Source organism: Bos taurus, chromosome 2 (assembly GCF_002263795.3).
Source record: "Bos taurus isolate L1 Dominette 01449 registration number 42190680 breed Hereford chromosome 2, ARS-UCD2.0, whole genome shotgun sequence".
NCBI classification, from domain to species: Eukaryota; Metazoa; Chordata; class Mammalia; order Artiodactyla; family Bovidae; genus Bos; species Bos taurus.
In genome coordinates this window covers 99,534,351-99,550,262 of record NC_037329.1, presented here as the reverse complement: position 1 = coordinate 99,550,262, position 15,912 = coordinate 99,534,351, and the positions used below count along the sequence as shown (strand labels likewise).

At 34.4% G+C, this 15,912-nt stretch overlaps 1 protein-coding gene across 6 annotated transcripts in view; it reads left to right on the top strand.

Annotated features, from left to right (window-relative positions):
* ERBB4 (erb-b2 receptor tyrosine kinase 4) overlaps positions 1 to 15,912 on the top strand; it is a 1,290,018-nt gene that overhangs the window by 957,599 nt on the left and 316,507 nt on the right. For all 6 annotated transcript variants that reach the window (XM_024981511.2, XM_010802290.4, XM_059878936.1 and 3 more), the window contains exons 10-12: positions 1,563 to 1,636; positions 2,800 to 2,890; positions 4,143 to 4,342. In XM_024981511.2, the coding sequence (XP_024837279.1) occupies positions 1,563 to 1,636; positions 2,800 to 2,890; positions 4,143 to 4,342 (365 nt within the window). The remainder of the gene's footprint in view (positions 1 to 1,562; positions 1,637 to 2,799; positions 2,891 to 4,142; positions 4,343 to 15,912) is intronic.

Here is a 15,912-nt window from a genome sequence, read left to right as displayed (position 1 = left end):
GAGATCAAGGTTGCTGAACTAATACTGAATTTCCAAAGGCTCTAATGACTGGATAAATAAAAACCAGTGGATTCAGACTCAAATTCTTGAAAGACAGGCCAATGCATTTGTCAAGGATTGCAGAACACCTCGACTGATAGCCTCCAATGGATCATGTTTCCTAGGTTATATTCCCACATGAAAAAGAGGGTTCTCAGATACTGCTAAAACAACAGATATCCACAGCAAGGATAAAATTCAGCTGATTGCTAAAGATGGATACAAATTTCTAAAAAGCCTATTTAGTTAATTTTAGAAGTTTGATCTTTCTTGAAGAAATGACCAATATATGGAATTTAATTTTTCTCTGAAGAGTATGTGTTAGTATGAGGTTTTTACTTGACCAGAATAGCACAGAACACCTTTTAAAGTACTAAAACCTAAAAAATTTACTATATGTTACTTAACAAAATATGAAGTTAGTGCTTGAATTACTGAGAAATGTTGAATGTTATATTTATATTTGGCTTAATATTTAAGTATGCATGGTCAACATGTTTAAATGAAAAATATTTTCTTAAGACAAAAACTTCTAAAAGAAATCCATCAACTATTTAATATTAAAGGTATTTTATTTTTATTTTGGAAAGACAAGGCAATTATGTATCAATAACATTTATTTAAAAATATATATATGCATTAAGAGATGGTATTTTTAAAAATCCTCAAAATGCACAACACCTTTTGAGTATTATTAAATTTATGATAAATTTTATTCTCAAATGTTAGTATAATTCATATAGATGAAAGCTAATAGCTCCTGTCTTATGAACGTAAACATAAATAAATCAGATAGGAGCAAGATTGCACTCATAATCAATGTGAAGATACAGAAAAACATGTTTACATTCTGTATTTGTTTTTATCCTTCTTATGAAATTACAAGTTCTGTTAGCAGTTTAGTATGCTTTGAGAAGCCCAAAAGTTAGTTATTCTCACCATAACATAATTTATTTGCAGAGTATATTTTCCCATTTGAGAATAGACTTTTAAAGGCAAAATAAAACAGTTAATAAATGAAATCGCTATATGTGGAGATTTCTTCAGGAGAGTCAAATTTAACCATTCCACTGGATCTAGAATAGCCTTCAATCAAAGATTTATATTGTGTCATAAAAATGTCCTCAAAGTGCATTTTGATCCCCTTCCACATCTTGCATAGAAAAGTCTGGATAAAACATTGCTAAACTTCCTATTGGACTTTGCTGGTCACTCAGTGGAATAGAATCCACCTGCCAATGCAGGAAAAGGGGGTTCAATCCCTGGGTCAAGAAGTTTCCCTGGAGAAAGAAATGGCAACCCACTCCAGTATTCTTGTCTGGGAAATCCCATGGACAGAAGAGCATGGTGGGCTAAGTCCCTGGTGTCACAAAAGAGTTGGACACAGCTTAGGTACTAAACAACAACCTTCTTATTGCTAATTAAAGTTCAATTTTAATGGAATAATTGCTGTCACATTTCTCATATTTTTCACTCCTTTATCTAATTTTAAATTTGACTTCATTATTTTCTTGATTTTCTAGGGACCCTTACAATGCAATTGAAGCCATAGACCCAGAGAAACTGAATGTCTTTCGGACAGTCCGAGAGATAACAGGTAATATTTGAATGAGTTTGTTGTGATATGAACTATGGGAATTTTAGTGTTTTGTTGAAAATATTACATAGTATTGGAATTTTCAAAGCAAATTCTAGTTTTTTTAAAAAATATTATTTAAAATGATGAGTGTCTTAATTCCTTAGCATTTGTGCACATTTTGAAAACTGTATAACTAGAAAAATAAAATACCCTTGAAATTTTGATGTTACTGTTTTTGAAAATGTCAGTGGGTCTTTGAACCCATGTTTGGTTTTTTTTTTCCTATTTAGTTTTCACAACTACTGTTGGAAATGAGTAACATGTAGGATTCATTTAGCACATGTTTATTGAGGACCTGATTTTTCAGCACTGTCAGAGTGGATGATATGGGGACTATAGACATGATTAGGAATGAGCTTGCTATCAAAGAATGTAAAATCAATTGAGGAAGGTTAGGTATAAACATAAATGTCAGGATTCAAGACAGACAGCTGATGTTGTAAATGTACAGAGAAGATGGCAAAAGATTTTAGGAAAATTGAAGCAATATTTTTCTATATATCTGCTGCTAAGTCACTTCAGTCGTGTCCGACTCTGTGTGACCCCATGGACGGCAGCCCACCAGGCTGCCCCATCCCTGGGATTCTCCAGGCAAGAACACTGGAGTGGGTTGCCATTTCCTTTTCCTATGCATGAAAGTGAAAAGGGAAAGTGAACTCGTTCAGTCATGTCCGACTCTTAGCGACCCCATGGACTGCAGCCCACCAGGTTCCTCTGTCCATGGGATTTTCCAGACAAGGGTCCTGGAGTGGGGTGCCATTGACTTCTCCGTCTATGTATCTAGTTAAACTAAATATCTTTGCTTTTAGAAGAATGAATCTAATTAAGAATCATTTAAATCTTTATACTATACAGTGATATGATTCTGTGTGTCTGAAAAACACTCATTCTTCGTGTTCATTATTTTGACATTCATTACCTATTGAGGATTGCAGTCCAGAAACTTTGGGTAAGACATTTAATCTTGGAAGAAAAAACATAAGATAGAATGGTTCAAAAATGGGAATATTTTTTGTCCTTTTCTTGCCTTCCATTTTCATCATATCTCCAGAATAATTAGTATTAAATACTGTTACTAAGACAATGACATTCTGAATTTTTGTTACACCTATGTTTTGTAGGTTTCTTGAACATACAGTCATGGCCTCCAAACATGACCGACTTCAGTGTTTTTTCAAACTTGGTAACCATTGGCGGAAGAGTACTCTATAGGTAGGTGTATATGTAAGGTGACTTAGACTTAATTTTTCTACTTAAATCTGAAAGATGTCAAAAATCAATACTGTCATCAAATACTCTGTAATTATAGTTCACAGAAAGTCCATTAAATTAAATACATATATCTATAAGAGGTTCTAAAATGTAAATGTAATAAAAAAGGATAGTGCTATGTGGAACCAATTTTTACTATCCATTGAATAAAGTATTATAAATCTCAATCAAAGCATTGTTATGCTCATCATGAGCATAATTGTAATCAACAATTAGGGGTGGTCATGATGGGAAGAAAGAATTGAGAGGGAGAATTACATCCCAATTCGCTACACACACACATTGTATAAATGTGTGTTATAGTTCATCTTGCATTTATATATATATATAATACATGCAAAAAATCTGAGTATTAAAAGTAAAGCAAACTTAGATTTATAAGGAAGCAAAGGAGGACAGATTTGATCTCTAAAATAGAAAATAATGTTCGTAAGTTGATTGAGATTTGGGAAACAGTTATTCTTTAGAGAATGAAGAAAGAATTTAATTACAAAGTTGACATGTTGAAATGAAAACAGCATCCTTGAAATGATAATTTGTTTCCACAGTGTAGTTGTTACTTAACTTTTAGAAATGCTTTCTCATATATCCAAGCCTTCTGAGTATTTTTTTTAAGTTTTAGTTTAATTTTATTCTTTATAATTTTTGACATCTCTCTGTATATATTTTTCAACTATTATAATTATATTTTGGTTGCTAAGGTATAAATTAAAGCTAAATATCCATAGTCATTTCCTGTGATATGTACCATCTAAAAGTGTGTCTAAATTTATTTAATAGAGCAGAATTAATATCTTATTTTGGATAGATGAACAGTCACCCTATCAACATGTATTTAATTATTTAGTCTTAATCCAGGATTTCATTCTTGATGAATTTAAGATTGTGAAAGGCAGTGAGTAGATATGTCAGTGGTACATATGTAGACAGAAATAGAGATATCACTGATATTCATATTTCTAAAAGATGGGCTTTTTTGAGAGGGGAGTCAAATGATTACTTTTGAAAGTGTCAGTGAATAGCATTGTAAAGAAATAATGTTTGGATTACAGGTTTATTTATTTAATCTTTTTTATGCTCTATTAATATTCTTTTTGGAATAAGATATGACAACCGTATTTTACTTGAATAATGCATGTCATGGCCAGAAAACAATTACTACTGTTTCATTTTTTCCCCTCCCTCTCTTTAGTGGCCTTTCCTTGCTTATCCTCAAGCAACAGGGCATCACATCTCTACAATTCCAATCCTTGAAAGAAATCAGTGCGGGGAACATCTACATCACTGACAACAGCAATCTGTGCTATTATCACACCATCAACTGGACAACACTGTTCAGCACAGCCAACCAAAGGATAGTGATTCGGGACAACAGGAAAGCTGAAAACTGTAGTAAGTACCAGACAATAAAACCTAGACACTTTAAACATTTTTTTTATATTCTGCATTGTGTAAAACAATTAAAACTGATAGGTCAGGATTGTCCTTCTTTTCTCAACACTTAAAAAAGGTTGGTATAAAACAATCAGATGGGTGACTTTAATAACATATTCCATGTTTTCATTATGTATTTCGTGTTCTCAAATCTTGCCTGATCTTAAGAACCTCCTATAGAGATTTAGATTCAACAGGTATAAGTAGAACCTGGGAATCTAAATATTTAATAGGCGTCCCAGGTACTTCCTCATTTCAATCAATTTGTGGAAATCTACTCTTAAATTTTCTGTGTATTCTTTGTTTCAATGAATTTGGTGACATAGAAAAGCAAAATATTTGCCATTTAGAGGTGGTGGGGGAAAAAAGGACATTTTCTTTTGAAATGTGTAAAAATGCTCTTCTAAAAGTTTGCCATTCAAGAAGTAAGTTCATTTCATAAATTTGTTTTTATAGTCATGGAGTTTTCTTTTTTCATTTATTTTACTGCATATTATTTCTTTCATCATTTCTTTTTCACACAGAAGCAAATAGTGTTTTCATGAGTACATTTTTGTTGCTTTTGTTTTTTATTTTTTTATTTTGTTTTATTTTTTAACTTTACAATATTGTATTGGTTTTGCTATATATCAACATGAATCCGCCACAGGTATACACATGTTCCCTATCCTGAACCCTCCTTCTTCCTCCCTCCCCGTAACAATTAAGCCATTCCCATCTTATACTTTGATATTCTAATGATTAATACTTAATTCTTCCCTGTTTTTCTTCTTAGTAATACTTTCCTCTACATCCTATAGGTGACATACTATGAATATAGTACTGATTTACTTACGATAAATATAAAATAAAAATACTTAGAATTCAAATGATCTGTTAACAAATGCATGTTTTATTGTGGTCATGATAGATCAGTCCTTTTTAAAAGTTTCATTTCTTATTTTTCTGTTAGGAAGTCTTCTTGCTTCTTTGATCTCAACATCAGAACAATCACAAGGATATACATACAAAATGATTAAGTTCATTAAGCATCCTAATAAATAGTACAGAACACATTTAAAAAATGTAAACTCTTAAGAAGTTAACATGACTTAAATTTGCCAGGTTATGTGGTCAATTAATTATATATCTGTATCCCACCTTGTCCCAGAAAGGGTTAAGCCAGTTAGCAATTTTTATAAAATATAACATAATTTGTGAGGAATTCACACTTTAGTTCTCTTCGATCCTTAAATACATTTTCCAGAGAAAATAGGTCTACTTCAACATGATTTCAACATGTAATTCTTATTTTGAGTGAACTTAAGTTCTTATATATTCTTCTGTTCCTAATAGAATCAAGAAATATAAAATCTTATTATATATCAAAATATGCATACCCACATTGAATGAGATTTATCCTTTTATTGAGCCTAGATTGTTTCCTTGGTTTTATATATTTCTGATTCCTGACAGAAAGCTTGCTCTTTTTTTCTGTAATACCTAAGGTTTTTATCCCACATTACTATATGTGTTTTTGTACATGCCCCAGAGTAGATTATCCATGGAAATAAAATAGGATATTTTTCAACACTAACATAAATATTTCTCTAAGTCAGAATTATACTCTTATTTTCTCTCACTTTGAAATTCTTTGTACACTGTTTGAAATTTTTGCTTTTGAAAAAAAATTTAGTACACTGTTTGAAATTAAAAAAAAAAAATCAAAATAAAACAATAGTATTACTAGCTTTCAAAAATAAAATTTAACCATGAAAATAAAACCTGAAGAAAAAAATAAAAGAATAAGAGAAAAACATTATTCTTCTTTGACTCATTTAGTCATTTCTCAAGTCCTTTCTTTTACATTTTGTAAACCTGAATAAAAAACAAATGGGAAAATAAAATGTAGAAAGAAACTAGCTATAAAGAAAAAAGATAGGAAAAATTTATGCAATTATTCCTTATTTCTTTAAGACTTCTAAAATTTATAACCAAAAGAAGATTAATAATAATAACCTAAAATTTAACATGTTCTTCAGCTTTCAGCATTATATCTCTTGGACATTTAGCCACTTTTAAAACCATGAACATATTTTATTGTTCTGTAGAGTTACAGTTGACTTAACAGTTTGAGGAAGAAATTAAACAGTTTGAAGAAAGCAGCTGTGTGTTGCTGTAGAATAAAATTAAGCATTTTGTTTTTCATTTTTAACATCTTAGAGTGAAAAATGTTTGCATGAAATCCATTTATCAAAATTTAGGCTTCGGTCTCATAGTACAGTGGATCCAGCATTCTTAGAAATGTAATTATCCTATAAAATTGATCTCAGAGGTGTTGCTGATGTTTACACTGAGCCTGCAATGACTGCCCACATGCGATTGAGACCATTTTATTACCCACAGTATTATCTGCAAGTTCAGTTCAGTTTAGTCGCTCAGTCGTGTCCGACTCTTTGCTACCCCATGAATTGCAGCACACCAGGCCTCCCTGTCCATCACCAACTCCCGGAGTTTACCCAAACTCACGTCCATAGAGTCGGTGATGCCATCCAGCCATCTCATCCTTTGTCGTCCCCTTCTTCTCCTGCCCCCAATCCCTCCCAGCATCAGGGTCTTTTCCAATGAGTCAGCTCTTCGCATGAGGTGGCCAAAGTATTGGAGTTTCAGCTTCAACGTCAGTCCTTCCAATGAACACCAAGGACTGATCTCCTTTAGGATGGACTGGTTGGATCTCCTTGGAGTCCAAGGGACTCTCAAGACTCTTCTCCAACACCACAGTTTCAAAAGCATCACTTCTTCAGCACTCAGCTTTCTTCACAGTCCAACTCTCATATCCATAAATGACCACTGGAAAAACCATAGCCTTGACTAGACGGACCTTTGTTGGCAAAGTAATGTCTCTGCTTTTCAATATGCTATCTAGTTTGGTCATAACTTTCCTTCCAAGGAGTAAGTGTCTTTTAATTTCATGGCTGCAATCACCATTTGCAGTGATTTTGGAGCCCCAAAAAATAAAGTCTGACACTGTTTCCACTGTTTCCCCATCTATTTCCCATGAAGTGATGGGACCAGATGCCATGATCTTAGTTTTCTGAATATTGAGCCTTAAGTATCTGCAAGTGGGTAAACTTAAATATTGTTTCATTTTAAATTGTAGATACTGCATTTTTAGACATTCTTTCTTAGTATACCACACACGAGATACACACAAGCACATATACATATTCATTACAAGACTTGTATACACAGACATACAGCGTAAGGTATGTATTTGCATACTCACACAGCACATATACATGTACACTACCCTAGAACACATACACATGCATGCACACAGATAAATGCACATATCTACAGTCACCATAAAATACTCTCCATCTAAATCTATATATCAGCTTGGTAGCTTAAAAGAAAAAAAAAAAAAACAGCCTTGATTTTAAAGTTATTTTTTAGTTCAACATGACTTAAAACAGTAATGACAATAAAAGAAAAACTTCACCTAATCTGAATAGTGTATAACTTGAGCAGTCTTAATCTTTTAAGGCAAAAATTTCTAAGTAGACTTTATGGTTTGAAGAGATTGAGAGAAACTCCAGGGTATGAAAAGCTGGAACGTTTTTTGCCTCCTTTATTTTTATGGTTTTGGGACAAAACAGTGCTAGTTGGAAGGAGATTTAGACTAAGTTTATAATAGTATTTGAGGTTTCTGTAAATAATTAAGCATAAACATTTTAACACCAGAATATAAAAAATGAAGAGATAAATATTAACCAAACTTTCATAATCTAGTTACATTTGAACTGATACATCTCCATTTTAAAATTATTTGCATGCATGCACTGAAACCCAACATAAAGAGGGAAGCCATATTCAGTAATTACCTTTCAAAATGGAAATAACTTTATTTTTCTAATTATAATAGTATTTTTATCATCATTAGAATATAAAACAATAGACATATATAAAATACATACTTTTTGGTAAATAGATATATAATGAAACATTTGTTTAGAAGCCATAACAATTATAACTATGCTACTGGCATGAAAACAGACATATAGACCAGTGGAGCAGAAGCAAGAGTCCAGAAATAAAACCACATGTAAGTTTAACTAATATTTAATAAGGAAGACAAGAATATTAAATAAAAAAAGGATAATTGATCAGTAAATTAAGATGGGAAATAATGATATTCACATGCAAAAGAAAGAAATTGCACTCCTATCCTATACTACTCACAAAAATGAACTCAAAAAAGATTAAGGTCTTAAACATAAGCCCCAAACCACGATATTCCTAGAAGAAACATTGAAGATTGTAGGTTCCTTGACATTGGTTTTGGTAATGACTTTATGGATATTACACTGAAAGCAGAATCAACAAAAGCAAAAATAAGTGGGACTACATCAAACTAAAAAGTTTATGCATAGCCAAAAGAACAACAAAAGCAATCAACAAAATGTAAAGCCAAACTATCTAACTGGAGAAAATATTTGCAAGTCATGTATCTGATAAGGCCTTAATAAAAGCATATAAGGAATTCAAAAACTGAATAACAAACAATCTGGTGTAAAAATGTGCAGAGAATGTGAACAGATGTTTCTCTAAAGAAGACATGCAAATAGCAACAAGTCATGAAAAGGTGCTCAACACTCAACATCAGTAATCAATGTGTATGCTAAGTCACTTCAGTTGTGTCTGACTTTTTTTTACCCTATGGACTGTAACCTGTCAGGCTCCTCTATCCATGGGATTCTCCAGACAAGAATACTGGAGTGGCTTGTCATTTCCTTCTCTAGGGGATATTCCTGACTCAGGGATAGAATCCATGTCTCTTACTTCTCCTGCATTGGCTGGCAGGTTCTTTACCACTAGCGCCACCTGGGGGTAGGGAAATGTTAATGCAAATTGAAACCACAATGAGACATCAATTTCTATCTGTTAGAATTGTTATTATCAAAAAGCAAAGAGATAACAAGTGCTGGTGAGGGTGTAGAGAAAAGGGACCTCTAGTACATTGTTGAAGTGAATGTAATAAAGAGGCAGTCATGATGGAAAGTGGTACAGAAATTCCTCAAAAAAATTAAAAATAAAATTACTGTATCTAGTAATTTCACTTCTCTGCATCCTCATGTTCATTGCAGCACTCTTCACAATAGCCAAGATATGGAAACAATGTGTCTGTCAACAGTTGACTGTATAAAGCATATGTTGCGTGTATATAGATTGATATATACACACAATGGCATATTCAGCCATAAAAAAGAAGAAAATCCTTCCATATGTGGCAACATAGGTAGACCTTCAAGACATCAATATTAAGTGGATTAAGTTAGACAGAGAATGACAAATATTGTATGATAGCACTTTCATGCAGAATCTAAAACCATTAAACTCACAGAAACAGAGAGTAGAATGATAGTTGCCAGAATCTGAGGCTTAGGGGAAATAGTAAGATACTGGTCAAAGTATACAAACTTTAAGTTATAAGTTCTGGAGATCTAAGGTTCAGTTCAGTTGCTCAGTCGTGTCCAACTCTTTGTGACCCCATGAATTTAACTCCCGGAGTTTATCTTAACTCATGTACATTAAGTTGGTGATGCCATCCAACCATTTCATTCTCTGTCGTTCCCTTCTCCTCCCACTTTCAATCTTTCCCAGCATCAGGATTTTTTCAAATGAGTCACTTCTTCACATCAGGTGGCCAAAGTATTGGAGCTTCAGCTTTAGTATCAGTCTTTCCAATGAATATTTAGGACTAATTTCCTTTAGGATGGGCTGGTTGGATCTCCTTGCTATCCAAGGGACTCTGAAGAGTCTTCTCCAAACCACAGTTCAAAAGCATCAGTTCTTCGGTGCTCAGCTTTCTTTATAGTCCACCTCTCACATCCATACATGACTACTGGATCTAAGGTACAGCATAGCAACTATAGTTAACAAAACTCTGTTTTATATTTGAAAGTTGCAATGAGAGTAGAGATTTTATGTTTCCACCACCACCACAACAAAATAGTAATTATGCAAAGGATGTACTATATTAACTTATTGTGATCAACACTTACATGTGTATCAAATCACATTGTACACCTTAAATTTAAACAATGTTAGAAGACTAAAAACTTTATCTCAGTAAATTTGTAAAAAATAAAACATGACCATAATTGTGCAAACTTTTAAGTCTTTTTATATAACAAAAATAAACATAATTAAAAGAAAAGAAAACAGACTTCATCAGCTCACAGAACTGGGAAATGCAAGGGGGATATTCCTTCAGGCACAGATGGCTCTATGGGTTAAACATTACCATGACTCAGTTCTTCGACATTGCCTGATTCTGTTTTCTTCATAGGTCAGCTCTCTTTCTTCATTAGTTGCATTGACTGTAGCCATGAAATTAAAAGATACTTACTCCTTGGAAGGAAAGTTATGACCAACCTAGACAGCATATTCAAAAGCAGAGACATTACTTTGTCAACAAAGGTCTGTCTACTCAAGGCTATGGTTTTTCCAGTAGTCATGTATGGAGTGAGAGTTGGACTATAAAGAAAGCTGAGTGCTGAAGAATCAATGCTTTTGAACTGTGATGTTGGAGAAGACTCTTGAGAGTCCCTTAGGCTGCAAGGAGATCCAATCAGTCCATCCTAAAAGAGATCTGTCCTGGGTGTTCATTGGTAGGACTGATTTTGAAGCTGCAACTCCAGTACTTTGGCCACCTGATGTGGAGAGCTGACTCATTTGAAAAGACCCTGATGCTGGGAAAGATTGAGGGCAGGAGGAGAAGGGGATGACAGAGGATGATATGGTTGGATGGCATCACCAACTCAATGGACATGGGTTTGGGTAGACTCCAGCAGTTTGTGATGGATAGGGAAGCCTGGCGTGCTGCAGTTCATAGGGTCACAAAGAGTCGGACACGACTGAACGACTGAACTGAACCATGTGTACAATAGATAGCTAGTGGGAAACTGCTGTATAACACAGGGAGCTCAGCTCAGTGCTCTGTGATGACCTAGAGGGTTGGGATGGGTCTTGGCTCAAGAAAGAGGAAGTGTATGTATACTTTTAGCTGATTCACATTGTTGTACAGCAGAAACTAACAGACATTGTAAATCATCATCCTCCATTAAAAAAGAAAAATTCAGAAGTCACTAAAAATGTTTATCCCTGCCCAGAGCATTCTCCAGGGTTATGAGTATGGGTAAAATAGCCCTACTTTCTCTCTCCCAGCATCTGTGTTGTGGAAGGAACCCTGACTGACCCTGCTTGGGTCAAATATGCCTATCTCTGGACAGTTCAACTATTTTCTCTCTCCCACCAACTGTTCAAATATGTTTTTAAGTCAGTTCCTTCAAAGCATTTGAAGTGATATTTTATAGAAAGTGTTAGTTGCTCAATCATGTCCAACTCTTTGGACCCAATGGACTGTATGTAGCCCGCCAGGTTCCTCTGTCCATGGAATACTCCAGGCATGAATACTGAAAGGTATCCATTCCTTTCTCCATGGGATCTTTCTGACCCAGGGGTAAAACCCTTATCTCCTACTTTGCAAGCAGATTCTTTACCGTCTGTGCCACCAGGGAGTCCTCGTAATTTCTTTACTTAAATCCTTTCCTTAATTTCCTACAGATCTTTGGCCAAAGCAGAAAAGCTTTTAAGTGGCCCATGGTTCCTACATACTCTGGCCATTGTTCACCTCAGTGGCTCATCAGATATTCCTTTCCCACTCAATGTGCAAGTTCAATATATATATATATATATATAGAGAGAGAGAGAGAGAGAGAGAGAGAGAGAGAGATTATTTATATATATATATAAAGAATTATTTATCTAGTGCTGTCTTCATAACCAGGCTGTAAGCACTACATAACACAATATGTATGCTATTTCATATGTCCTTCATATCCCAATTTCTTAGCAGTGTCCAGCATAAACTAAGAAGTTTCTCAACAAATACTTCTAAAAGTAAACACATGGGTATACTTGTTTATTTCCACATTTCTCTTAAGTACATTTACTGAGGGCATAGATAAATAAAAAACTGCATTATATACTATATTATATAGTATATATTAGTAATATGATGTCTAATTTTCATCATTACCTGGAGAGATAGATGTTATTATTTACTTACAGATAAGTAATATGTAAATAATTGCCCAAGGCTGCATGGCTAGTCATAGAGTAAGGATTTGGTCTATGTTGATCCAATCAGAAAAAACTGAACTATGACAACTAAGTCATCTTTTTCAGCTTTCATAGCAAAAGATTAATGGTATCTTCCCAAAAACATTCCAAGTCAAACCCATGCCTCTACATATGGTAGGTAGTGCAAACAGCATATGTAGGTGGTCTTGTACAATGAAAAAGAAGATGCTATTTCTGCCTTTGTGCTTGCAGACAGGTACTTCATTTCAGTGTTTTGAGCTAGTTCATTTACTTTCACACATGAAACACATAGCAAGATCCATTACTTGAGCTTGCCTCTATTTTAATGAAAGCAAGTTCAATATTCTCTGTAAAGGTCAAAATAATAAGCACATTATTATCTCTCCAAAATTTTAATAGACAGATACAAATCAGATGATATAAATAAAAAAAAATTTTTGCAATTTCCAAAAAAAACAGAAGTTAAAGGTTGCCTAATGGCTGCATTGCTAAGGTTTCTTTAGAGTTCTTGACGGTGTTTCAAGGTAAGCTACCGAATAGGCCTTTTACTCCTTCCTGTGGGACTATCACCCTGGAGGGTCAGAGGGCTGTAGAATTCTTGGTACTGATTGAAAACTTCTTTTCACTTAAGAATTTCAAAGTAGTTTCCTTGGTCTTTTGTTCTGTGCTTTGTGGAGATATTTCCCAAGGTTTCACTCAGCAGAGTGACTTTTGGAAAGAGTGAGAAGAAAGTAATTATTATGATTTCCTGCTTATATTGCTTTCCTCCAATAGATACTGTTTCCCAGATTCAAAGCTGCTCTGAAATTGAGCATCTAAATACAGACTAAGAAAAGTAGCAGGTAAAGAAAAAATGGTAGGAGTTTGAGTGACGCTAACACTCTCTTCTTTAACTAATGTCAAAGGAGAGAACAGAAAATCAAAGGAGAAGGGACAAGAATGAGAGTAATTTTTTCAAGCCCCCCAAAATTAATGTGAATAGGTGAAATAAATAAATCAAGGAATTGATGGACTATCATGAAATGGGCAGTACAAAGGTGTACTGATGGTTTTATCAACGTCCTAAAGGAAGAAACTGAAAGCATATTTAAGGCCTTGGACAGAAGTTGATATACGAAGAAGATGAGGCATTGATTATATTTTCTACAAGGATAGGAAAGGGAGAGATTCGTGATACTCCACAGTATGATTTTGAATATAATCTGCTTATCTTTACAAGTTGCTTTTGTAATATAGCTATTGTTTTTTTTCTTAAGGTTTCTTCTGATAATTATATTTATACCATAAGCAAGTGCATACAAAATTTGTATATAAATGTATATATGTGTCAGAATATGAAACACTCTATCAGTAACCTTAAAATGTCTCAATGCTTATAAAATGGGCATTAGTTTGTAATATTTTAGTATCTCTGATCTTTTACTCCTTTCTAATCTTCATCTGTTATATAAAATTTGATTTTACACATTTATATTCAGTCAGCTTGATTGAACTCTATTTCTTATTCCTTACATCTTTATAAATTAATGGGAAGTTACTTGTATGCCGGGGACCAGCCCCGGCTGATCCAGGGTATTCGAAGGAGAGACGGCGTAGGCGAAGATCAGGAAACAATTGCTTAATTAAACGTTAATTAAGGATATAAAGAGTAATAGAATGAGGATAGCTCAGTGAGGAAATTCAGTGGAGAAAAGAGGCTGAAATAAGGATAGCTCAGTGAGGAAATTCAGTGTAGAAAAGAGGCTGAATAATTCAGCCAGAAGGTAAGAGAAAGAACGACATGGTGAGACCAAGTTTCGGTGAACAAGGCCCGTACTTTATTTTCCAAAGTAGTTTTTATACCTTAAGTTATGCATAGAGGATAATGGGGGAAGGGGTAGAGTCAGGCAGCAAGCCAGGCTTTCTTCCTGCAAACTTATCATATGCAAAAGCTTAGGTGATTTGCATCATCTTCTGGCCTGGAGGCCTGTTAACATTTTAAGACCTTTTCTTCAGAAAACTTATTTTTCTCTAAAGGTGATTGGTCAGGAGCCACCCTCCAAAAGCATTAGATAAAGTTGCATTCCTACACAGCAAAGGTGTGGTGGGCTATAACAAGAAAAAGAATTAACTCAAGGGTCCCAGGTTACAAACATTAAAGCTACTACTTACACCAATTATATTAATCAATACACTGCCAGGGACACAGCAGGTAAGGGATATGGAAACTTAGCAGCAAACATTGGCCCAACAAGTGAAAATCCCTTCACCAATACAATTTCTAATCAATCTTTTAACTACTCAAAAGAATCTGTGTTTAGACAGTTTAGAACATCTCCTGCCTCTCACAGTTGGGAGGCTCTGAACAATCACATGTGGCCGGAAAAACCTATTCAGGCAGGCTAGAGGATTTCCAAAGGAGTTTGTAGGTTAAACACTGTCACACCCAGGAATTATTAACTGGAGCTGTAAGCTAACTCTTTTTTCAGAGAGAGGTAGTGGGGGACAGCCCCCCGTAAAGTCAGAGGTGTAGGTGAAAGCACAAAGCAGAAAGTAGGCAGACTCTGGTTTTGGGGGTACATGCTCGAGAATTTCCAGGGGGACTCCTGAAGCTCGATCCCGCCTCCTTCCTCATGACCTTTGTCATGGGCGGAGTTCCTCACGCTGGCTACCGGCAATGATAGAATTCCAGTTGAGCTATTCCAGATCCTGAAAGATGATGCTGTGGAAAGTGCTGCACTCAATATGCAGTATGCACTCAATATGCAATATGCCTGCTCCCGGCACTTGTACATCTAGGAATCAGTGATATGAGACTTATGTTAAGATTTCCTTTCTACAGACATTTATTTTATATAGTGAAAGAGCCCTCTTTCTCTGCATTATGAATGAATCAGAAGGAGAGACCTCTTGCTATTTGTTAAAATCAGTATAACAGCTAAACTGTCAGCCATTCCTGAGTAAAATATCAAATCATTCAATTTTTGAATAGTTTCCCCCAAAAGTGAGAAGAATAATTACAACATATGCTATCTTAATTTAAGACATGGAATCAGTTAAGCGAAGTCCACTAAAATAGTTAATATTATGAGATTAGCATTCCTTTAAGTTTCAAGAAAACCCTGTGTATAGTCACTGTTTCTTCAGATTATCTTTTTAAATTATTTTAATGTTTACTGCAACCACAAACTATATCACTAAAATAGCAAATTAAAAATTTATGTAGCTCAGAAGCCAAAAAGCAAAAGAGATAAAATGAAAGAATAAAGAATTTGATTTTCCAAAATATGTCATGAAAAAGGGAAAAAATGGGAAGAGAATAGTTTGGATAAATAGTAAAATCGATGATTTTTAACTACAATGATCATAGTAAAGATTATTGGTTACATACCCCAAGAGCT